Genomic DNA, 25,979 nt, shown 5'->3' with positions numbered 1-25,979 from the left:
AGGTTACTGATCATGTTAGTTATCATTTATGTTATAATAAAGAACTAAGTTTGTTTGAATTTGAGCAGTTACTATTGTAAATAGTGAAACAGCACCACAATCTCTTTCTCTCATTCTGGAAAGGTGGACTTTGCTGCAGATTTGATAGGTGGAGGAGTGCTCGGGCGAGGACTGGTACAGGAAGAGATTCGCTTCCTGCAGTGCCCCGAACTGATCGTGGCTAGGCTTTTCACTGAAAGGCTTTCCGACAACGAATGCCTGAAGATCACAGGTAGGCGCCAGGTCCAGTAGGCTAGTGGAAGCTTTCTGAGGTGGCATAAAAATTTCCGTCATCTTAAACTAAAAGTATTTGGGTGCCGATAACCGATCCTGAGTAATGACACAAGATACAAACAAAATGAAACTAGAAATGTGTATTTAAAATAAAATCAATAGCAGTTAATTTTGGATTAGACTTTTCAATTTCAGCATTCAGGTGAAAGTAGGTGGATTTCTAAGAAACATCAAAATGAGCACCTGACAAGGAAGCATACGCATTAGAGAAATATTTTACAAATGCTGTTTAACCCAAAAGGAAACCTGTTTCACTTAAAAACAAGTAAGCTAAACCTGAATTAAGTGAAACTTGTGTAACTGGTGGAGTATAATCCTTTCAGAGACACAGATATAGTGATGTTAAGGTTGTAGTGATATAAAACTTGTCTACTAGAATAATTCAGTACAAGAGTTTTTTTTTTTAAAAAAAAAAGCCACTCTTGATTCTAAAGTCTAGTGTCAAAGTGTGGTCAGAATAAATCATTCACTGACACTTCAAATGTTTTCAGGTGTCACATGTTAAGGACATTGTCATGATGGACACTGCCATGTAAACTAAACTATATAATAGACATAAACTAAAAATAATTATAATAATTTAAAAAAAAATGTCTTTTGCAGGTGTTCAGACATACAGCAATACCCTCGGCTACAGCGATAGCTTTGTCTGGCACAGCCCCCATACAGACAACACAAAAAGGTAAACGCCTACGCAAGAAAATGCAGTTCACTGGAGATAAATTCAAGGCATTTGCATATTATTAGTATTGCATCTGCATAATTTATTTGTAAATACATTTATTTTGATATTGTAATAATTGATTATTGAGCTGGAGAGAATATTCTCCAGCTGTCCATTATGCCTCAGTTACTAGCATCGAGTAAAAGTAGGTTTTAACCCCGTGGCTTTGTTATAGGGACGAATGGAAGCGGCGTTACTGTCAGATTGTTGCCATTGATGCAACCAACTTTAAAGACTCAAAACTGCAGTTCACCGAGACAAGCATAAAACGAGAACTCCTCAAGGTCAGCTGTCTCTCTGTAACAACAATAATTTTGGACCTTGTGTTGAGCGGGCTGAACTTTATTCTTCATCTTTGTTTTTAAAGGCGTACGTCGGTTTTAGGAACGATCCAAATATTCCTATCGAGTACACTCCCGCTATTGCAACTGGCAACTGGGGATGCGGAGCTTTTAAAGGCGATCCAATGCTCAAAGGTAATCAGCAGTTCGTGCTCAAAACATCATGTTATGCTGCTTGTAATAGATATTATCATTTAAATTTTTTGTTTTTACTTGATCTCTTACTGTCCTGTGAAAGCTCTTATCCAGATGATGGCTGCAGCTGTGGCTCAGAGAGACTTGGCCTACTTCACCTTTAACAATAAGAAGCAGGCAGAGGAGCTGCAGAGAATGCACGAGTTACTGAAAATTCACAAGATGACCGTGGGTGAGTAGCACAACAGTATTGAAACATGCTAGCACATTTATCTCGCATAAACATATCACTGTAGTGGTAATAATAGCATGCAGCGTTTCATTCCAGCTGTTAATAAAAGTCTCTGTCCTTCCACAGGCAAGTTATACAATCTGCTGCAGGATTACTGTGAATTCAGTCATCATCACAAAGTGAAGAATGTGTTCAAGTACATCAGTGAGAAGATTAACTCCAGTAACTTGTGAAAACCTGTAGTTTGATGGGAAGCAATACAAAATATTACTTCAATACTGTATTTCTTTTAGTGAAAGAAAACTTTAAATGGGGTTTGATTTTGGTTGCAGGGTTTACATTTAACCACAGCAGAAACACAAATGAAAATCAGTTCAAGGCACTTTATAAAACTGTTTTAATGTGATTTTCATTAGGGGGAAATAAATGTAATGTAGTGTAGATCATACTTTTAATAAGGTATATTGTGTCACGATTTCTTAAATTTTAATTCTTTTAATTGCAACACTGTATGATCGGTCTAAGAAAAGAATGGAAGAAAATCTCCATGAAGCCAAGCTGCTTTTATTGAATGAGGTATTTTAAGAGTGCAACATACAATATTAAGAAAATAAATTAAAGTCGCTAGTTTTGTAGAGGTTTGTTTGACATCCTGTTTGACAATAAAAGGAGATTTCATCTTTCTTGAGTAGTCTCCTGAGTGTTCTGTTTCAGAGGTCAGATAAAGAGGATCGAGAAGGATAGAAATAACAAGAGCTATATACTTTGCTTTCCCACTTTCCTTTTTGCCTGAGTTATAGCCACAGAAGACAAATGGGCCTTGGGTACAATCAGCTGGTCAACGAAATTAAATAAATTCATAAAATTCCATTCGCAGTCCGTTAAAAACAAGATCCACAGGTTCAATCTGTTTCCTTCCACTCTCACTTAAAACCTAGCCTTCAGTGGTACGCATGTTTGGATATGTCGTATTTTGGTACATAAATAGCATCTAAAAGTGGAAAAAAAAGTCTAAAATGCCTGTTGGTTCATGCACCATGTCAGCAGTAAAAGCTGCAATGTCCTCAGTTTCAAAGCAGCCAGTGTTTTGAATTTAATTTAAATAGGAATTATTGCACCAAAGTCTAGCCGGTCGGTCTTACAATCTCTGATGCTTCCTTGCTGTAGCAATACAGAGACGGTGCCAGTGTAATGACTGGGAAACAGTTCCATTATATCTGTGTCTGGAGAATGAAGATGAAGATGAAGATGGAGATGATTGGATGCCGCATTTCTCTGCAGGGAAGGGGGGGGGTGTTTGGTGGAGTGATGTTTAAGGCTGATCTTGGAAGGCATCCAATTTGAAGGCTGTGTTCAGGAAACGATCCAGCTCTATGAGATGGGCCTTCTTGTTCCCAGTGGCCGGGGCAGCAGCAGGCTCACGACCAGCGTACCTGAGCATAAGAGAAACACACATTAATTCCAGAATCATGAGGAGAAAAAAAGAAAGACTCCAGAGAGGTGGAGAAATATTTACCAGACAGGACGTGTGCGGGCGATGGTGGTGCGGATACGCGGTCTGATGTAGTCGTAGTAGCCCTGGTTCTTGTGCTCCTCTTGGCACCACACCAGGTCAGCCTCCGGATACTTCTCAACCTCTGCTTTCACCAAGTCAAATGGGAACGGAGAGAGCTGCAAAATTATATATATATAAAAAAAAAAACATTATAAAAAGACGTTTTTCTGTAGGATTTACAGCCTCCCCATTTCTCTCTGTCTTGCCAAGGCTCAGGAAACAGGAAAACCAAGCTGTGTACATGTGTGTGGATAAATTCAATTTTAACAACCACAAATGATTCTCTGCCATCACTGCAGCCCTCAAGAACTACAGTGGATGTAAAACGTCTACACACCCCTGTTAAAAATGGGATGATTTTGTGAAATTAAACCAAGATGAATCATGTCAGAAACTTTTCCACCTTTATATTGTGAAATTGCAAGCTACATATTAAAGTGAAAAACAACATGAATCATTTTAAGGGAAAAAAGAAAAAAAAAAAATGCACAAAAACATGGTTGTATAAGTGTGCACACCCCTAAACTAAAACTTAGTTGAAGCACCTTTAGATTTTAACACGGCATTCAATCTTTTTTGGGTATAAGTCGATCAGTTTGGCAGATCTGTACTTAGGCAGATCTTTCCTCCAGAAGCACAGATTTTTCGACTGGATTTAGAGCTGGACTCTGGCTGGGCCATTCCTAAACCTTGATCTTATTTTGGTGAAGTCGTTCTTTTGTTGATTTGTGGGTGTGCTCCGTGTCATTGTCGAGGGTTAAAATTCCTCTTTATCTTAAATGGTTTAGCGGAAGCCTTAAGGTTTTGCCCCAAAACTGACTGGTATCTGGCGCTACATGTTATTTCCTCCAGCCTGATTAAAGCCACTTCCAGCTGAAAACAGCAGCCTGAAAGCATGACACTGCCACCTCCATGCTTTACAGTGGGGATGGTGTTCTTTTAATGATGCTGCTGTGTTTTATGGGCAAAACATTCAACTTTGGTTTCATCAGACCATAAAGCCATTATTCCACATGCTTCTGGGAGACTGGATGTTTTTTGGTTTTTTTTGTAAAGATGTAACTTTATCCAGGCTTGGGTGGACATTCAATTATCATCGCATGTAGGGAGCAACTGGTAATTACCAGAAGTTGCTGCAATTCTTTACATGTTGCTGAAGGCATCTTGAAAGCCTCCCTGACCAGTTTTTTAGGGGCATGTCCTGTTCTTAGTAATTTCACTGTTCTGCCATATATTCTCCACGTGTTGATTATTGTCTTTAAAGCGTTCCATGGTATATTCAATGTCTTGTATGGTTTTTGTAACCTTCTCCTAACTGATATCTTTTCAACAATGAGTTGAGAAACTGCTTTGTAAGCTGTTTGTGGCTTTTAGAATCAGAAATGATCAGAAAAATCCTACAGGAACAGCTTCCTTTGTACGTCATTTGTGCTTAAATCAGTCACTTTAACTGATGAGAAGGTATATACTAATTAATATTTAACATGAGTTTGAATGTGATTGGTTGATTCTGAACACTGCCACATTCCTAAAGTTTTCCACTTGAACATATTGGGTGCAATTTCACAGAAAAGTTGGAAAAGGCTCTGACATACTTTATCTTGGTTTCATTTTTTTTACACAACAAAAACCTACCTTTTTTTAACAGGGATGTGTAGATATATATTTTTTATATCCACTGTACATGACTGCAGAATTAAATTCCTCACATAAGTGCATCTGTGTATAGCACCTGTTCGATGCGGGAAATAGCCACTGTAGCGTCCATTTCTTTGTTCTTGCGCTCTTTGATCAGGTCATAATACACCTTGCCAGTGCAGAAGATAATGCGCTTCACTCCAGCTGGATTCTGGGATGCTGGGCCCTCTTCTGGGATCAAACGCTTGAAGTGTGTGCCTATATGCATTCAATCAGCACCAAAATGTTAACACAAAAATAATGGATATATGTTTAGTGATTAAACAACAAGGGTAAAGGTTACTTAGGGATACACAATATGCTCATTTTCAATGCAATAACAATAGGGCTCAGTGATACTGAAATGTGACACTGCTTCCCGTAATTTTTCACTAACAACTAGAAAGTGCTTCTTGGGGTTTGCTCTCTGCAAATACTTGCATGCAAAATATCCCAGATATGATGGCACCAAGTATTTCATCAGAAAACTATGTGTCAAATCCAGTCTGGAATGAAATAAGCCTGTACTGAGAGCACTCACCAGGGAGCATGTCATCGAATGTGGACTTAGCTTCCGGGTGGCGTAACAAGGATTTGGGGGTAAATATAATTAGCTGTAAATGCAAGAATGATAAGAAAAATAAGACTTATTGTCATGTTTTAGAGAGATTATATTTTTGTTCATTTTAGAAGTGCATTACACTAAAATAAATGTCTTAGTATGTATGTATTAGTAAAGTGACCCTAAAAGAAGACAAAAAACATGGTTAGAAACTTTAACAGGAAATTAATTCAAAAGGTGCATATTAATTGAGTGCAGAAAGGGTCAGCTCACTTGAATTAAGTAGTATCAAGCTAGAATCACTAATTTCGGCAAGATAATAGTCTAGCATTTACACTGTATACTTGTAAAAGTCTGTATTTTCTGTGTAGGCAACATTTTTCCTGCCATCATTTGATTTTTAATGTAATTAAATTAAACATCTTAAGTTTAAAGTTTAACATTAAATCTCTTAAGCCTTTTCAGAAGCCTAAAAGCAAATTGGGTAAACTGGTTATCACAGTAGTTGGTAGAATACATGTAAACATCAAGAATTCTAGTGAACTTTAGGTACTGAATAGCAATGCGTGTCATTTCAGGCTCTCACAGGTTTGCGGAATGCTTGAAGGATCTGCCTCCTGAGCACATGAAAGTAGTTGGCAGGGGTGGAGCAGTTCACCACAATCCAGTTACAGTCATACAACTGCTGTACCTCAAAGCCAGCTGTGATTTTCTGAAATGAACATTAACAGCATGAGCAAAGACATACAAAATAGGCTGTCTGTTACACCATTGTAGAAGCATATTGTGCGAGACTTACAGGGAAAACATCAGGGTCATCGTTGCACATCTGAAGGAAGCGCTCCGGGCGAGCAGAGGAGTGTTCAGGACCCTAGGAAAATCAACCGTTTGTTATGAACGGCCAGAAATTAAAATCAAGACAGAATATACAAGGATAATTGGAACATACCATTCCCTCCATGCCATGGGGAAGCAGGAGGACAATGCCATTTTGGCGCACCCACTTAGCCTGGCCTGCACAGATGAACTGGTCGATGATGCACTGGGCTGTGTTGTGGAAGTCTCCGAACTGTGCCTCCCAAAGCACTAGTGCATTAGGGCTAGCCATCGCAAAGCCCAGCTCAAAGCCTAAACAGGGATGGGGTAATATTTATATTTGATAGGAAGACGACTAATAACCTAATAACCACCCGGTTTGCATTAAAATGGTGCAAATATATGTATGTGGTGGAACAAACAGTGCCAGACTGCATTCAGTGGAATTAACATTTTAAAAAATTAACATTCCTTTTAATGTAGTTTTTAATGAACTGGACAGGAATAGCACTAAAGACAAACTCTTCATCTACAAGCTTTTCATCTGTGCTGCATGACAGAACAATTAATACAAAAGGGGACAACCCATTATTTGCTTATCTAAATTTGTGTACATGTCTGGACAGTTGATAATGCGATCTGAAATACAGTTCTAGTTTAAGTATGACATCTTTTTAAAAAAGCAAGGATAGTTTCCATGTCATGTAATCTGAAATGTAAAGATTTACCTAGTACCCCATACTCTGACAGCGAGCTATTGCACACAGTGTAAGGAGCCTGGTTGTGGTCGATGTGATTCATAGGGATGCAGGTTCTCTTGTCTACCTTCTGATCATGCAGTACATGGTGGCGGTGGCTGTGGTCAGGACAAAGAGAGTCCATTAGTGTAACTACTAACAATCTGACATGTCAGAGGTAAATAATCTACTCTGATGTGAGCAGAACCTGAAGGTGCCTCTCTCCACATCCTGGCCGCTAAGCCGCACATGGATACCCTCTTTCAGCAACGAGCCGAAGGCCATGTACTCGCCCAGGGCCCAGTCCACTGTCCGGTTCTCCACCATCGCCTCTCTGCTCTTCAGGATGCGTTTCAGACCTTGAAGAGCAAAAAAATGGATTGAGATCTGAGAAGGTTACTGTCTGTTACATGTGAGAATGGTGAACCTCAAACACACCTCCGTGGATAGTGAAGTCATCAACAGGCACAGAGGAAGCCACTTTTCCGATGTGGGCAAGCTGCTCTTCTTTCAGGCCGGTTGATGGACAGGTCATGCTCTTAGGGTGGCCATCCAGAGTGAAGAAATCTGCACACCCATTCATTCCCATTTAACTCAATGAGACTACAGCTAGAACACATGCATCTTATTCACATGTACACAAGCAAATAATGTGAAAAGCTTTGGTTCGGGCATGGTGGAGTGGAAAATTACCTCGAAAATTGTTATGAAGCAAAAAATTGTAGTATTAGAGAGCTTTAATTCATGACACACTGTCACACAAACACATACCAGGCCAGGGAGAGTCAAGCCAGTGTTTGATGTGGAGGATCTTCTTGTCTTTGGAACGTGCGTAAGCCTCCTCACAGATCTGGTCATAGTTAGTGATCTCTTCCTAATTACGAACAGTTAAGAACATTTGCTTTAATATTTTCCAGAATATTATAATAACTATAGTGTATTTAATGCAGATTATGTTTGTCTTTATTTGCTGAATTGTGTGCGATCACCACATCTTTATACATCCTGCCATCTGACCTCATACTCCTGCCTGGTGACAACTCCCTCTGATATGAGCTTCTCTGCATATTTCTGCAGCACTGGGCTCTGCTTTTTAATCTGTTTGTACATCAGTGGCTGTGTGAACATTGGCTCATCCATCTCGTTGTGGCCATTCCGCCGATAACATACCTACAAGTCAGAGAAGAAACTGAGATGTAAACATGGGATGTAAATTGTTGTGATAACAGATAAATGTTAGAATTGCATAAATGTTCCTTTTCAAGTAAGAAACTTACCAAGTCCACCACCACGTCTTTACGGAACGTCGCCCTCCACTCGGCAGCAACTTTACACACGTACATCACAGCTTCGGGGTCATCGGCATTGACGTGGAAGATGGGGGCATTGACCACCCGGGCCACGTCAGTGGGATAGGGAGAAGATCGAGCCATACGTGGGTCAGTGGTGAAACCAATCTAAACAAAAGATGTTGAGGGTTGGAACTATTCCTATATGTAAGGTCCAAGTAATCAGTAAAGAGTCTTCAATGCATATATTTGGATTGCATCCTGAAAAGATTTGAAGCACTGGCATTTGCACTTAGTGGATTGATTGATATCTGAGGGGGTGACAAATTTCTAAAGATCACTACCAGTTTTAAGAGACCAAAGCTGATGCGAGTGTATTCATTCATACCATAGCTTCTTTAGTGTAGCAGCAAAGTAGAAATCGTACATGCGATTAGAGTAGCAGAGAGCTTGACAATGTTCACAATGTTTAAAAGAAACAAAAGCGGAAAAACATCCGTTGAACCCACAGTATCTCACAAAAGTGAGTACCACCCCTCACATTTTTGTAAATAGTTTATTATATCTTTTCATGTGACAACACTGAAGAAATGACACTCTGCTACAATGTAAAGTAGTGAGTGTACAGCCTGTATAACAGTGTAAATTTGCTGTCCCCTCAACATAACTCAACACACAGCCATGCCCAAGAGGGTTAAGACAGTTCTGGAAAATAATGGTGGCCACACAAAATATTGACACTTTGGGCCCAATTTGGACATTTCCACTTAGGGGTGTACTCACTTTTGTTGCCAACGGTTTAGACATTAATGCCTGTGTGTTGAGTTATTTTGAGGGGACAGCAAATTTACACTGTTATACAGGCTGTACACTCACTACTTTACATTGTAGCAGAGTGTCATTTCTTCAGTGTTGTCACATGAAAAGATGTAATAAACTATTTACAAAAATGTGTAAATAGTTGTGTGAGATACTGTATGTGTCCTGTTGTGTTCAGTTTGTCATTGTGTTTCATTTTGAGTCCACAAAGTGGTTGTAGAATATTAATAAACTGTCAGATTACGTTTTTAAGTGGACTTTATTACAAACACAGTTGGCACAGCTACAGCTGAATATTTGCTGTAATATACTTAGGCGAGTAGAGCCTCTGAAATAAGCAGATGGGGGGGGACGACACACCTGGTTGTTGACAACCACATGGACTGTGCCATGAGTGGTGTAGGAGGGAAGATCACTCAGGTGAAAGGTTTCATACACGATGCCCTGCCCGGCAAATGCTGCATCTCCATGTAACAGAATAGACATCACCTGTGGAAAGCCATAGAAAGGTCTGTTGTGTTTAGAACATTCAAATATCCACTTTTTGCTGTAACAACGTAATCTGCTACACTGAAGCAGGTTCAGGCATTAAAGATGCTGCAAGTGTTCTCGTAAAGCGATAAGCTAGACAGGCAGGATTCCACAGAATGAAAGTGGGAACAACATATAGACTGGTGACAAATTACAGGAAAAACCTGAAGCACTGACAGAAGAAAGATATAGATATAGATGCTTTAAGACAGGCGTACCACGTGATATCCTAAAATGCTCTGTAGCACACACATGACTTGCCTGGCTGTGTTTCAATACTTGTACAGTGACTATGGTCTAAAGTAACATCTGCATTTAAATCTACAAGAAAAGATCAGTGTATAGGGTTGGAAACTGTGGTCGAAAGCACACATTCAACAACAGAAGAGCAACAGACATTTATGAGACAGAAATGTCATTTTGGGTCGTTAGGAAAAGCATAAAGTGGGAGGGATGTTCTAGCAGGGCTGCAGTGGATAAGCACCATGTTACAAAGACAAATGCACATCTAAGAGTTCAGTGGTGTAAAAACCAAAGGCACTGGTCTACAGAGATAAGTGATTCAGAACAGTCAGATGAGTCATCATTATTCAACCATATTCCCGACAAGTGGGCGAGAGCATGAGTGGATTTCACCAAGAGAAAGGTACTGGGGGTCTGATGACTCAGTTTTGCTGTGGAAGGCATTTTTGCTGGCACAGTTTGTTCCCTTAGAGTGAAACCTATATCCTATAGTTCTACCTGATGTGAGCGTGTTGCTTCTAGGATGACTCTGCCCCCTTATAATGACTTAGGATTGAACAGGCAATTATATTTGATATGGACATATTTTTGGAAAGTGGAGTATGCAGCTCTTGCCTGAGGATTGTGTTTTCATAAGCTTTTAAAAGAAAACTTTATCGAACAGTCTGTGCTAAGCAGCATATAGGATCTGAATAGGTTTTTTTTTTTTTTATTATTTTTGAGATAATCAAACTGTGAAATTTATGTTAGAAAATGTACAGCCTGAGAGTTACAAGCCTAAGCAGTCTGGGTTTGTAAGACAGATAGCAGAATGCAGACCCTGTTGCCTTCAGTGTCTCCACAGTAGAACTGCTCAGCCTTGGTCTTGCCCTGTACTACCGGGTTCACTGCCTCCAGGTGAGATGGGTTGGCCACCAGCGACAGGGTGATGTTGCGGTTGGTCACACGGTTAATACATCTGTGATACATCCCCAAATGATACTTCACGTCACCTGAACCCTGACAGACAAACAACAGAAGGAAAAGTGAAAGAACGCAGAATGAAATGCTGACAATGTTCTAAATCCTGTTTCGACTGCCAAAGGGTAAGCAAGAAATATCTGCAGGTTGCATTTCTGGTTCATTTTATTCTTCCCATTCATTTTGTGTTTACTTACAATTGTGTGACTGGGGCTAGGCAAAATGTAATATTAAATCATAAATTATTTGTAATGGTTTTTAATATAAATCATCAAACATGAATCACTATTAACAAATGTACTGCTACAAGAAAATTGTTTGCAAACCTGCGTGTGTGTATAGATAGATAGATAGATTTGATATGGGATATCACATAATATGATAAAATTGATAGAGTGAACAAACCAATCTTATAATAAATAAATAAATAAATTATATATATATATATATATATATATATATATATATATATATATAAATATAAATAAATAAATAATCTGACTTCTATAAAGGCCGTGGCTGACACCTGCCAATCGTTCATTCCAAGAAAGTGTGGTTAAGTTCATGTACATGGTTCTCACATACCATATGTCTGAGATGGATTGCTCATTTGGCCACCTAAATACAAGTTTGGAAACACCTGATACCATAGCAACAGCCTAACAATGCCCTATTGACACCTTAGTGAATTAGCTTTGCGTCAGCTCCAAAAATCACTCTGTATGGTCATTATTTCCTAATGAAAATGCACTTTTTTTAGTTTTGTAATAAAAATAGATATTCAATGTTATGAGCAGTCATGACTAGTGTGCAAAAAAAAAATGCCAACCTCATCAGCAGCCTCGAGCTTGGAATCAAACTGACAAAAGATCTGCTCCAGCTCTTTACGGATGACGTTGGCCAGTACGTTCAAACGTCCTCTGTTGGGAAAAAGAAATACTCACGTGATACACGTTTGATGCACGCAATCTTAATCAAACTTACTCAAATTGTGCTATAACTAAAATGCAGCAAACATTTAAAATAAAGTGAGGAAGAAATTTGAGGTACCTATGGGGCATGCCCAGGATTACATTCTCTACACCGTTCTCACTCGACTTGTCAATGATTGTCTTGAGTGCAGGGATGAGTGCTTCGCATCCCTCCAGTCCAAAACGCTTCTCTGAGGACCACTTTCTTTGTAAGAACTCTTCAAACCTTTTAGAAATAGAGAAAACCTACCATATTATACATAGTATGATCAACAGCAGGGGTATCCAACTAAAATGTTTACATTTGTAAAAACCTACTGTATGCAATACCATTACCTTTAAAAAACTTAATTAACAATCAGCTGAAAGGGGCAAAATTTCACCCACCTAGTAGAGTGGACCATGCGGGCTAAAAGATTGCGTTTCTCGTTTGGAGTGAACTGCATTGCGCCAGGCTTCTCAAAGTTCTGCCGGATCCATTGGCACTGGGCTAAATCGTTGATGAACATGAACTCCACTCCTATGTGCTGACAGTATGCCATCTGCAAGCAGGGGGCAGCATTTACACATCATTATACTATTCCAGGGCAAAGGCCTGAAATACCTGAAATCCTTTCACAGTCATGCAAGAAATGTTTAAAGGGAACACAAGGTTTAAAAAAGGACAGTTCAGCATGAACTCTAACTTTCTATTGGTACATTTAAGTCAAAATTAAAACACGACAGGCTGTGCTGTAGTAAAAATCATTTTCCAATAACAGTGTTTTTTATTTTGTATTAAAGGACGAGATGCATTTCTTACACATCTACTACTGCTCAAGCTGCTGTTATGGAAAAGCATCATCTTCTGACCAATCAGAAGTGACAAACAGTCATGTGGTATAAATGTTTATTATTTCATACTATTCAGCCATTACTTAAATATCCCGATTTATTTTATTGCATTATTTCATTTCTATTACATAACAAGAATATTTTAATACATTATTACAGTACAGTACGTTATTACAGTGCACAAAGCTTTCTGGAGTTGTTTTTTAAGAAGAAATATGTTGTTGATCACTGAATGTATCTTGCTTTCATTTCACATCAGCACTGTTGTAAAGTGGCAATTTCACTCCAACATGAGAAGAGAAAGGGTCGTACCTCTAAGCGGCGGATGATCTCCCTGAGTGGCAGAGCGCTTTCACTGCCCCCAATGAAGGTGGTGGTGGGAAGTCGGAAAACTGTGTCCAGGTCCGAATCGCTCAAACCATAAAACCCTGAACATGCAGATAAGACAGTGAAGACAAAATGGACATTCATTGGACAGCCGTTCCAAAAAAGTCAAACCAGAATGGTGTTAAAGGAGTAACAAAATACAACAGAATTTCATGAACACACCACAAGAAAAGCTGACACATGCAGAGAATGTGAAAAGGGGGAAAAGAAAGGGGGAAAAAAGTGAGGAGAGGATGGATAGAGTATTTTATATTGGGCTCTGAACATGAATTCAATTGATTTCTTGGTCACTTTTTCAATGTAACATTCCAAAAACTGCCTTGGAACATTCACATGCTTTCTAGAAGTTTCTCGTTCCATTTTACAGTCAAGGTGAAAGGTCAACACCTTTCCAGGCACCTTTCCAGGCAAACCGTCACTAAATACCAGCTGCATGTGCACCAAAACAAGAACATTCCTTTGTACATACCGTGCTCCCGAAGGCGTGTGTCTGTGTTTCACAGAACATTAGAAAATAACACTGCACCATATCAGATGTAAAAGTTCAATGATTCAGAATATTGTCAGAGCTGGCAATCTACATGCAAAACAACTTTAGGCAAAAACACTGTATAATAATACTGCATTCTTTCCATTTACTCATTTACACACTGTTAAGCAGAGCTTGTCTCTTGTAACAGACTATACACAAGATTTGTACTCGAATAGCTGAGAGAACTTTGCTTGAACCTAACCTGTTTCTCCATTACTGTAAAGACTCTAACTGGGAATACTTTCCTTGCTCAAAAGCCTATTAACTGAGCTATTATTAAGGTTATAAGTGTGAACTTGTTACAGAATGAAGTGACGATTGGAATAATCAATGCTTGGAGAACGTAACACAAGCCCCAGATGTTTACATGGTTTAATTTTATAGTCAATTCATCTATAATGATAATGATTTTTAATTCAAATGCTTCCTGTTTAAAGGGCAATAACAAATGAAAGCTGCCTGCTTGAGTGACGCAACAGTCAACCCCACTACAGATATCTGTGTCCGAGAGTCCAAGAGAGCACATTTCGCCACGAGTTCTGAATGGGAAGTATGACTTCACCCTTCCCGATTTGAGTGAAATAAAGTAATTTGTGATGAAATGCAAAAAAAGACAGGAAAAATGGCACAATATTACAACACACCAACTCTGAAGACAAGCTTATAATCAGAAAAATGTCTGAGTGCAAAACCACAACAAGCTAGTGATTCAGTAATCCATGTGCATGCTGTGCTCGTCTACATAACAACGCCAAAAGGGTTTGGGTTTTGGATAAATGTCTAAACCTGTTTTGCTGCTAACATCAATGTTTAAAAGGAAAGTGAAATAAACAGAATAAAACAGAAGATGGCTTCGGAAAGTGAGAATGTAGGAATGTAACCTGGTGAGCAAGTCAAAAGAAGCACAGTGCCAAAATTCTCAGATGTTGGTTCCAGTAAATGAGACACTGTTGACAGATATAATGAGGTTTTTTTTTTTCATGCCTGCCATAATAGCATTGTTGAAATTGCGATTTTATTTAGGCAAAAGGTGTAGATGCATTTATTAGCTCTGATGGCATTTATTGCTGCAAAGATGGATCATGTGTTTATATTAAAGCACTCTTTCTAAATAAAAACCTACACTCAGTGACCCCATCAGCGATGGTGTGTCCAGATATAATCACGAGAAATGTATTTAACATTTATGGAAGGAGTCTCCAGTGTCAGCACTTTGTAAAGCTGTCCTACATGGGAAAGTCTTCAGTATGAAGGTCTGTTGTGGTTTCTCAGTCACATTACAAGCTGCACAGTACCATGGTGCTATGAAAGAATAAACTAAATGAAAGAATCAAATTGCAACAGGTCACATGGACAGTCTCCAATGGGTAAATACTCAGGACTCAAAATGTATGTATACTTTTTCATTTTTTTTTCCTCACTGCCAATCAGATCTTTTCCCCTTTTCCCTACTGACCCTGCAGTGAACTTGGCCTACCCATTGTAAACATCCACGCGAGTCAGGCTGTAGCGACATGTCATTCAAGCACAGTGTGGGTAAACGTGCAAGCTTTTGGGACAGAGTGACATAAATCTTCCAAAACGTTCTCTCCACACCCACCGGTGGCATAACCTCACCGAGCTTACTGGAAGATGTGATAATATCCATGGGGACACACAAATCGAGATCAGCATCCATGATTCCCAAGGGGTCCAGCTGAGCTACGTGATGCCCACGTATCTGTAATAGTTCAGGTTTTCAGGAGAAATAGAGACAAACAGGAGCAACAGCGAGAAAGAGAGAGAGAGCAAGAGAGAGAGAGAGAGAGAGAGAGAAGACAATAATCCGAAAGAGAGCGAAACAGTAAGTACAAACAGCCAGAAAGGATGAGACGAGGACAGAAAGGGAAAATAAAAGCAACATTAATTAAGCAAGGACGCTTAGAACAGACACTACACCGCACAAGAGCCTCTCACCGACTTGGTGGAACCCCACTGTAACCGGGGAATCGTCAAAATTTACACAACTGATGCCCAAAGGATCAAGTTTGGCCACGTGGTGACCTCTGACCTGCAAACAAGGCAACAGAACTATCCAAATAATTGAGTGTTTTTTACTACTAAAGATGGTAAGAATATTTAATAATATTTCTTGGGATCTTATTTTGCGCTATTACACCTATGAAGTTAATACAGTTAATTCAACAGATTTTTCTGTCTGGACATCTTTTGATTAATATATAAAAAAAAATTGTAGATATATTTTAATTGACAGTTAAATGGATTCCATTGTGACCAGTGATGGTTAATAATGTTAAATATAAATGATAATACATTCTTTGTAATTCTATTCTAATGTATTTCTGCTAATACAATTACACAGATTTATACTGGCGCAGACTAATGAATGTATTCATCGGTATTCACCTATTTGAAAAGGAAAAAACAATTAGTATGATCATAACTCAAGTCAAAGTGAATGTAGATTCATAAAAAATATAATAGGTACAATAGGCACAATAATGCCTGTGCTTGGGAGAGTGAGAGGACTACCTGGTAGGCGCGGATGAGAGACTGCACAGCCAGGTGGTCCCCCACCAGCTTCTCCACATTGGCTTGAGATCCAACCAGCAGCTGGGATTTTATCGCTGTGGGTGATGGGGGACTCTGGTAGGCAGTGCCGGGGGGTACATCAGCATTGGCATTGCGAAAGAAGATGTCCCAAGACTAAGTGATAAATATAAAACAGAAAAAACACTGTTGGATAATAGTATTACAGTATTAAGAGCCTAAAATGAACAATAAAGATTTTACCCAATCTCAATTAATAGATTTCTAACAATTTAGCACACAGGACAATGACAACACTTTGAAAAACATACACTTCAATCTTTTTGAAATTATCCTTCCTCTGAAGTGCAAAAAATGTTTTAGCTGGCAAAAAGAAGTGTTTTTAAAGAATGCCATCACATCATTTCTAGTGTTAAAATATTTAGCAGCCAAAAAAAATCATTTAAGACCCAAATAAAAACCCATGAAAATAACAACAAGAAAGAGAAAAGAACTAAAGAGGTCATTAGCATTTTGGGGGGACAAGCACACAGACTCAGTAAAATTGTATACAGTCATGTTACAATCACAAGAAAGCAGAGCCAAGATTCAGGAGTGATTTTTAGTTTTACTGATGAAGTGTGTGTTTAGACCACAGACAGTGGTGGAATTCTCTGGAAGGAAAGATGTAGATGAACTGGGCAGCAATGATTCATTTACACTAAACTGGAGTCATTGATTTAATCACACTAAAATTGTAAATTGGAGTCAGTTGACTTGTAAGATAGCTGCATATAAAATCCAAGATGGCGAAAACTCTAAATTAGGTGGAAATCAAAATCAATCTCAAATCAGAAAATCTAGGAATGTCTGCCATTTTATAATTCAGGTACACTAAAATTACAAACTGGAGTCAGATGAGTCAGATACACTAAAATTACAAACTGGAGTCAGATGAGTCAGATACACTAAAATTACAAACTGGAGTCAGATGAGTCAGATACACTAAAATTACAAACTGGAGTCAGATGAGTCAGATACACTAAAATTACAAACTGGAGTCAGATGAGTCAATTATAGTAAAATTACAAACTGGAGTCAGATGAGTCAATTATAGTAAAATTACAAACTGGAGTCAGATGAGTCAATTATAGTAAAATTACAAACTGGAGTCAGATGAGTCAATTATAGTAAAATTACAAACTGGAGTCAGATGAGTCAGTTACACTAAAATTACAAACTGGAGTCAGATGAGTCAATTATAGTAAAATTACAAACTGGAGTCAGATGAGTCAATTATAGTAAAATTACAAACTGGAGTCAGATGAGTCAATTATAGTAAAATTACAAACTGGAGTCAGATGAGTCAGTTACACTAAAATTACAAACTGGAGTCAGATGAGTCAATTATAGTAAAATTACAAACTGGAGTCAGATGAGTCAATTATAGTAAAATTACAAACTGGAGTCAGATGAGTCAGTTACACTAAAATTACAAACTGGAGTCAGATGAGTCAGTTATAGTAAAATTACAAACTGGAGTCAGATGAGTCAGTTACACTAAAATTACAAACTGGAGTCAGATGAGTCAGTTATAGTAAAATTACAAACTGGAGTCAGATGAGTCAGTTACACTAAAATTACAAACTGGAGTCAGATGAGTCAATTACAGTAAAATTACAAACTGGAGTCAGATGAGTCAGTTACAGTAAAATTACAAACTGGAGTCAGATGAGTCAGTTACACTAAAATTACAAACTGGAGTCAGATGAGTCAGATACACTAAAATTACAAACTGGAGTCAGATGAGTCAGATACACTAAAATTACAAACTGGAGTCAGATGAGTCAATTATAGTAAAATTACAAACTGGAGTCAGATGAGTCAATTATAGTAAAATTACAAACTGGAGTCAGATGAGTCAATTATAGTAAAATTACAAACTGGAGTCAGATGAGTCAATTATAGTAAAATTACAAACTGGAGTCAGATGAGTCAATTATAGTAAAATTACAAACTGGAGTCAGATGAGTCAATTATAGTAAAATTACAAACTGGAGTCAGATGAGTCAATTATAGTAAAATTACAAACTGGAGTCAGATGAGTCAATTATAGTAAAATTACAAACTGGAGTCAGATGAGTCAATTATAGTAAAATTACAAACTGGAGTCAGATGAGTCAATTATAGTAAAATTACAAACTGGAGTCAGATGAGTCAATTATAGTAAAATTACAAACTGGAGTCAGATGAGTCAGTTACACTAAAATTACAAACTGGAGTCAGATGAGTCAGTTACACTAAAATTACAAACTGGAGTCAGATGAGTCAGTTATAGTAAAATTACAAACTGGAGTCAGATGAGTCAATTATAGTAAAATTACAAACTGGAGTCAGATGAGTCAGTTACACTAAAATTACAAACTGGAGTCAGATGAGTCAATTATAGTAAAATTACAAACTGGAGTCAGATGAGTCAGATACACTAAAATTACAAACTGGAGTCAGATGAGTCAATTATAGTAAAATTACAAACTGGAGTCAGATGAGTCAGATACACTAAAATTACAAACTGGAGTCAGATGAGTCAATTATAGTAAAATTACAAACTGGAGTCAGATGAGTCAGTTACACTAAAATTACAAACTGGAGTCAGATGAGTCAATTATAGTAAAATTACAAACTGGAGTCAGATGAGTCAATTATAGTAAAATTACAAACTGGAGTCAGATGAGTCAGTTACACTAAAATTACAAACTGGAGTCAGATGAGTCAGTTACACTAAAATTACAAACTGGAGTCAGATGAGTCAGTTATAGTAAAATTACAAACTGGAGTCAGATGAGTCAATTATAGTAAAATTACAAACTGGAGTCAGATGAGTCAGTTACACTAAAATTACAAACTGGAGTCAGATGAGTCAATTATAGTAAAATTACAAACTGGAGTCAGATGAGTCAGATACACTAAAATTACAAACTGGAGTCAGATGAGTCAATTATAGTAAAATTACAAACTGGAGTCAGATGAGTCAGATACACTAAAATTACAAACTGGAGTCAGATGAGTCAATTATAGTAAAATTACAAACTGGAGTCAGATGAGTCAGTTACACTAAAATTACAAACTGGAGTCAGATGAGTCAATTATAGTAAAATTACAAACTGGAGTCAGATGAGTCAATTATAGTAAAATTACAAACTGGAGTCAGATGAGTCAATTATAGTAAAATTACAAACTGGAGTCAGATGAGTCAGTTACACTAAAATTACAAACTGGAGTCAGATGAGTCAGTTACACTAAAATTACAAACTGGAGTCAGATGAGTCAGTTATAGTAAAATTACAAACTGGAGTCAGATGAGTCAGTTACACTAAAATTACAAACTGGAGTCAGATGAGTCAATTATAGTAAAATTACAAACTGGAGTCAGATGAGTCAGTTACACTAAAATTACAAACTGGAGTCAGATGAGTCAATTATAGTAAAATTACAAACTGGAGTCAGATGAGTCAGATACACTAAAATTACAAACTGGAGTCAGATGAGTCAATTATAGTAAAATTACAAACTGGAGTCAGATGAGTCAGATACACTAAAATTACAAACTGGAGTCAGATGAGTCAATTATAGTAAAATTACAAACTGGAGTCAGATGAGTCAGTTACACTAAAATTACAAACTGGAGTCAGATGAGTCAATTATAGTAAAATTACAAACTGGAGTCAGATGAGTCAGTTACACTAAAATTACAAACTGGAGTCAGATGAGTCAATTATAGTAAAATTACAAACTGGAGTCAGATGAGTCAATTATAGTAAAATTACAAACTGGAGTCAGATGAGTCAGTTACACTAAAATTACAAACTGGAGTCAGATGAGTCAATTATAGTAAAATTACAAACTGGAGTCAGATGAGTCAATTATAGTAAAATTACAAACTGGAGTCAGATGAGTCAGTTACACTAAAATTACAAACTGGAGTCAGATGAGTCAATTATAGTAAAATTACAAACTGGAGTCAGATGAGTCAGTTACACTAAAATTACAAACTGGAGTCAGATGAGTCAATTATAGTAAAATTACAAACTGGAGTCAGATGAGTCAATTATAGTAAAATTACAAACTGGAGTCAGATGAGTCAATTATAGTAAAATTACAAACTGGAGTCAGATGAGTCAGTTACACTAAAATTACAAACTGGAGTCAGATGAGTCAGTTACACTAAAATTACAAACTGGAGTCAGATGAGTCAATTATAGTAAAATTACAAACTGGAGTCAGATGAGTCAGTTACACTAAAATTACAAACTGGAGTCAGATGAGTCAGTTACACTAAAATTACAAACTGGAGTCAGATGAGTCAGTTACACTAAAATTACAAACTGGAGTCAGATGAGTCAGTTACACTAAAATTACAAACTGGAGTCAGATGAGTCAGTTACACTAAAATTACAAACTGGAGTCAGATGAGTCAGTTACACTAAAATTACAAACTGGAGTCAGATGAGTCAGTTACACTAAAATTACAAACTGGAGTCAGATGAGTCAGTTACACTAAAATTACAAACTGGAGTCAGATGAGTCAGTTACACTAAAATTACAAACTGGAGTCAGATGAGTCAGTTACACTAAAATTACAAACTGGAGTCAGATGAGTCAATTATAGTAAAATTACAAACTGGAGTCAGATGAGTCAATTATAGTAAAATTACAAACTGGAGTCAGATGAGTCAATTATAGTAAAATTACAAACTGGAGTCAGATGAGTCAATTATAGTAAAATTACAAACTGGAGTCAGATGAGTCAATTATAGTAAAATTACAAACTGGAGTCAGATGAGTCAGTTACACTAAAATTACAAACTGGAGTCAGATGAGTCAATTATAGTAAAATTACAAACTGGAGTCAGATGAGTCAGTTACACTAAAATTACAAACTGGAGTCAGATGAGTCAATTATAGTAAAATTACAAACTGGAGTCAGATGAGTCAATTATAGTAAAATTACAAACTGGAGTCAGATGAGTCAATTATAGTAAAATTACAAACTGGAGTCAGATGAGTCAGTTACACTAAAATTACAAACTGGAGTCAGATGAGTCAGTTATAGTAAAATTACAAACTGGAGTCAGATGAGTCAGTTACACTAAAATTACAAACTGGAGTCAGATGAGTCAATTATAGTAAAATTACAAACTGGAGTCAGATGAGTCAATTATAGTAAAATTACAAACTGGAGTCAGATGAGTCAGTTACACTAAAATTACAAACTGGAGTCAGATGAGTCAATTATAGTAAAATTACAAACTGGAGTCAGATGAGTCAATTATAGTAAAATTACAAACTGGAGTCAGATGAGTCAATTATAGTAAAATTACAAACTGGAGTCAGATGAGTCAGTTACACTAAAATTACAAACTGGAGTCAGATGAGTCAATTATAGTAAAATTACAAACTGGAGTCAGATGAGTCAATTATAGTAAAATTACAAACTGGAGTCAGATGAGTCAATTATAGTAAAATTACAAACTGGAGTCAGATGAGTCAGTTACACTAAAATTACAAACTGGAGTCAGATGAGTCAATTATAGTAAAATTACAAACTGGAGTCAGATGAGTCAGTTACACTAAAATTACAAACTGGAGTCAGATGAGTCAATTATAGTAAAATTACAAACTGGAGTCAGATGAGTCAATTATAGTAAAATTACAAACTGGAGTCAGATGAGTCAATTACACTAAAATTACAAACTGGAGTCAGATGAGTCAGTTACACTAAAATTACAAACTGGAGTCAGATGAGTCAGTTACACTAAAATTACAAACTGGAGTCAGATGAGTCAGTTACACTAAAATTACAAACTGGAGTCAGATGAGTCAATTATAGTAAAATTACAAACTGGAGTCAGATGAGTCAATTATAGTAAAATTACAAACTGGAGTCAGATGAGTCAATTATAGTAAAATTACAAACTGGAGTCAGATGAGTCAGTTACACTAAAATTACAAACTGGAGTCAGATGAGTCAATTATAGTAAAATTACAAACTGGAGTCAGATGAGTCAGTTACACTAAAATTACAAACTGGAGTCAGAAGAGTCAATTATAGTAAAATTACAAACTGGAGTCAGATGAGTCAGTTACACTAAAATTACAAACTGGAGTCAGAAGAGTCAGTTGGAGTCAGATGATTCAGTTACACTAAAATTACAAATTGAAGTTGGATAATTCAGTAACATTAAAACTGTAAATTGGAGTCAGATCATTTGTGAGATAATTGTATATAAAGAGTATTTGACTGAAAAATGTATTGAGACAGGTTACCTTATGTACACTCTTAGGGTTCTCTAGCCATGCATAGTACATCTCCTCCAAGTAGTTGGAACTCGTTCCATTAAGAAAGGGCTCAGCAACAACAGGCACTGTGTAGCACCTTTCTGACTGAAACGTCCTTAACGCACAAGCCGCTGACCTCTGCTGCAGGAACACCTGAGCACTCTGTGCGGTTGTGAGCGGCCGAAGCCGGGCAGCAAAAGTCCTTAAGCGATGCATTGCAGTCTTTAAAACAGCTCACTGCACCTTCACCACTTCAAACCCACAGCCTCAAGAAAGTCCTTAGTGATAAAGCGCCAGATCCACAACTCATAAGATGTAGGTAGCTCTCCCAGTGTGTCTTGGGCAGTTCCACAAGCTGATGTGGTGAAAAACCAGACAAAGCTGTTAAACAAAAATGACAACACTGTACTTTTGTTATGTGGCATTATAATTATCTATCTGATGCAAATAATGCACCTAATGATGTCTACACTAAATGTAAGGTATGACATGCTCTCATTTGTTTCTGTCAATGGTAAATATATAGAGTTGTATACATTATGTGGCAATCAAATTATGTTTAAGAATATCACATTAACAATATACATTTATGGTAAAATCACAAGAAGAAATTTTGTTATGGAGTTCTGGAGAAATATTTCACATCTAGAAACAACAACTGTCTGTGACATGATGCAAGGGATTAATAGTGGTTTATTAAAGCAGCACCAGTTACTTTTAAACTAATATCACAGCTAAGTGTTTCACTTGTTAAAATAAGACTAACATTAGGCTGTCCATGTTTTTTCCTACTTTGTACGAAATACACAAAAATGATGCTCTGACATCCCAGTACTGAGGTCAAACACAGGATATGTTCCAAATGAACAACGATCACGTGCTCCCATGGACCAATCACATTGTTCCACTCACACAGGTCTTTATTCTTGGACATACACTATATTGCCAAAAGTATTCGCTCACCAATCCAAATAATCAGAATCATGTGTTCCAATCACTTCCATGGCCACAGGTGTGTAAAATCAAGCACCTAGGCATGCAGACTGTTTTTACAAACATTTGTGAAAGAATGGGTCGCTCTCAGGAGCTCAGTGAATTCCAGCGTGGAACTGTGATAGGATGCCACCTGTGCAACAAATCCAGTCGTGAAATTTCCTCACTCCTAAATATTCCACAGTCAGGAATTATTATTAATATTTAATTAATAATTAAATAATAATTAAGTTGGAATTAATATTCCAACTCAGCCACGAAGTGGTAGGCCACGTAAACTAACGGAGTGGGGTCAGTGGATGCTGAGGCGCATAGTGCGAAGAGGTCGCCAACTTTCTGCAGAGTCAATCGCTACAGACCTCCAAACTTCATGTGGCCTTCAGATTAGCTCAAGAACAGTGCGCAGAGAGCTTCATGGAATGGGTTTCCATGGCCGAGCAGCTGCATCCAAGCCATACATCATCAAGTGCAATGCAAAGCGTCGGATGCAGTGGTGTAAAGCACGCCGCCACTGGACTCTAGAGCAGTGGAGACGCGTTCTCTGGAGTGACGAATCGCGCTTCTCCATCTGGCAATCTGATGGACGAGTCTGGGTTTGGCGGTTGCCAGGAGAACGGTACTTGTCTGACTGCATTGTGCCAAGTGTAAAGTTTGGTGGAGGGGGGATTATGGTGTGGGGTTGTTTTTCAGGAGCTGGGCTTGGCCCCTTAGTTCCAGTGAAAGGAACTCTGAATGCTTCAGCATACCAAGACATTTTGGACAATTCCATGCTCCCAACTTTGTGGGAACAGTTTGGAGCTGGCCCCTTCCTCTTCCAACATGACTGTGCACCAGTGCACAAAGCAAGGTCCATAAAGACATGGATGACTGAGTCTGGTGTGGAGGAACTTGACTGGCCTGCACAGAGTCCTGACCTCAACCCGATAGAACACCTTTGGGATGAATTAGAGCAGAGACTGAGAGCCAGGCCTTCTCGTCCAACATCAGTGTGTGACCTCACAAATGGTGACCAAATTCCCATAAACACACTCCTAAACCTTGTGGACAGCCTTCCCAGAAGAGTTGAAGCTGTTATAGCTGCAAAGGGTGGACCGACGTCATATTGAACCCTATGGATTAGGAATGGGATGTCACTTAACTTCATATGCGAGTCAAGGCAGGTGAGCGAATACTTTTGGCAATATGTATATAAAAGTGTATTTACAAGCATGACTTATTTCTTCCATGTCCATATTTGTGGAAGTCTGTACATTTTCTACCATGGGAAAGTTTTCAAGACAAAGGTGTTGACTGTCATAATACATGCTGTTGACTGTCATAATACATGCTGTAATGTAAGTGATAACAGGAACCCAGGTCCTGCTGAACATTAAATGCAACCACAACACGATTAAAAAGCATGAAGAGTCGTTCCTTAATAAAATAAAAAAGCTTCAGTTACAGACTCCTGCGATAAAAAAAAAAACTCTTCAGGATGCATTGTATAAGAGAATTATCCGCTTTCAGGTGGTAAAAGTTTCTACACCAGCCCATTTTTCATTATTTTCATGTAACAGCATTGTCCCCAAGTGTGTGTGTGTATTTTACTAAACCTAATATGCGTCTTCTTCGATAAAACACGTGACTATATGCAAATAACCACAGCTATGAGCCATGACGTCACCGCGCTACTCTTAGCGGCTTTTTGTGCACGCTTTAGCTTAACCTTCCCTTAAAAAACAGTTTGTAAAACACTGCAGGCGTGCTAGCTAGCGGCACAAACAATCCGTATATCCAGCTAATCTGCGCTGGAGACTGTTTCTGTGAAGATAGCTTACTGTTAATCACCTGCGCTAGCTAAAAGCCAGTCTATCCGGCATTTCACCACGGAGCACTGCACTTATTTATCTGTCACTAATCTTTCGGTTATAATACAGTCAGGGGTTTAGATACAACTGTAGATATTAGGAATTGTTGAGGTAAAAGAAAGATAAAAAAAAAAAAAAAAAGGACGGGACAAAATAAGTAGCTAATTAGACACACCGCAGCATGCTATCCTGCTGATAAAAACAGCTTAGAGCAGCAAAATTCCTCCAGCAGGACCACAGCTGCTGCATGGGAGTTACACTGGTGTAAACTGTTTGTTTTTCGCTCTCTTGTTGTTTTTGTTTTGTTTTTTTTAAGCATTCCACACAACAAAGAGAAGGCAGCTGACTGTTATCTATTAGATATACAGAAAACTAGTTAACCAGCTCAGAGCATTGACTCACTACATGCGCCAAATAAAATGAAGGGGAATGAAACTTTACCTTCAGTTCGCAGTGAGAAGAGAGATGGAACATAAAATAAACCAACATAAACAAACCGTAAACGATTTAATTCCCGGTGTCAGAGCCAGCCCAGCACCAGCACTGGTGTGTTTCTGTTTCAAGTTTCAAACACAAGGAGCTCGTGGTATTGC

General features: G+C 37.9%; 2 protein-coding genes across 10 annotated transcripts in view; one reads left to right on the top strand and one right to left on the bottom strand.

Annotated features, from left to right (window-relative positions):
- The window catches only part of pargl (poly (ADP-ribose) glycohydrolase, like), a 9,955-nt gene extending 7,507 nt beyond the window's left edge, over positions 1-2,448 (top strand). For all 4 annotated transcript variants that reach the window (XM_058411579.1, XM_058411578.1, XM_058411576.1 and 1 more), the window contains exons 11-16: positions 124-271; positions 937-1,015; positions 1,233-1,341; positions 1,425-1,533; positions 1,637-1,765; positions 1,892-2,448. In XM_058411579.1, the coding sequence (XP_058267562.1) occupies positions 124-271; positions 937-1,015; positions 1,233-1,341; positions 1,425-1,533; positions 1,637-1,765; positions 1,892-1,998 (681 nt within the window). In that variant the 3' untranslated portion in view covers positions 1,999-2,448. The remainder of the gene's footprint in view (positions 1-123; positions 272-936; positions 1,016-1,232; positions 1,342-1,424; positions 1,534-1,636; positions 1,766-1,891) is intronic.
- Positions 2,314-25,979, bottom strand: ogdhb (oxoglutarate dehydrogenase b). 6 transcript variants are annotated; one of them, XM_058411572.1, is made up of 23 exons: positions 25,828-25,979; positions 22,535-22,927; positions 16,211-16,384; positions 15,635-15,728; positions 13,072-13,187; positions 12,313-12,467; positions 12,005-12,151; positions 11,784-11,874; positions 10,814-10,993; positions 9,581-9,709; positions 8,390-8,569; positions 8,130-8,282; positions 7,884-7,986; positions 7,551-7,679; positions 7,321-7,471; positions 7,104-7,231; positions 6,509-6,687; positions 6,359-6,430; positions 6,146-6,271; positions 5,539-5,611; positions 5,053-5,216; positions 3,282-3,436; positions 2,314-3,198 (listed from the first exon to the last, which is right to left on the bottom strand). In XM_058411572.1, exons 2-23 carry the CDS (start codon positions 22,760-22,762, stop codon positions 3,078-3,080), a joined length of 3,048 nt encoding a protein of 1,015 aa, XP_058267555.1. In that variant the 5' UTR covers positions 22,763-22,927; positions 25,828-25,979; the 3' UTR covers positions 2,314-3,077. The 6 variants fall into 6 exon arrangements, with proteins under 6 accessions (XP_058267555.1, XP_058267553.1, XP_058267554.1 ...); XM_058411570.1 differs by lacking the exon at positions 15,635-15,728 and adding an exon at positions 15,296-15,398; XM_058411571.1 differs by lacking the exon at positions 15,635-15,728 and adding an exon at positions 15,296-15,398 and having other exon boundaries at positions 22,535-22,901.

The sequence above is a fragment of the Hemibagrus wyckioides genome, linkage group LG16 (genome assembly GCF_019097595.1).
Source record: "Hemibagrus wyckioides isolate EC202008001 linkage group LG16, SWU_Hwy_1.0, whole genome shotgun sequence".
NCBI lineage: Eukaryota > Metazoa > Chordata > Actinopteri > Siluriformes > Bagridae > Hemibagrus > Hemibagrus wyckioides.
The sequence above is the reverse complement of the archived record's forward strand: the minus strand, read 5'-3'. Positions and strand labels throughout refer to the sequence as shown.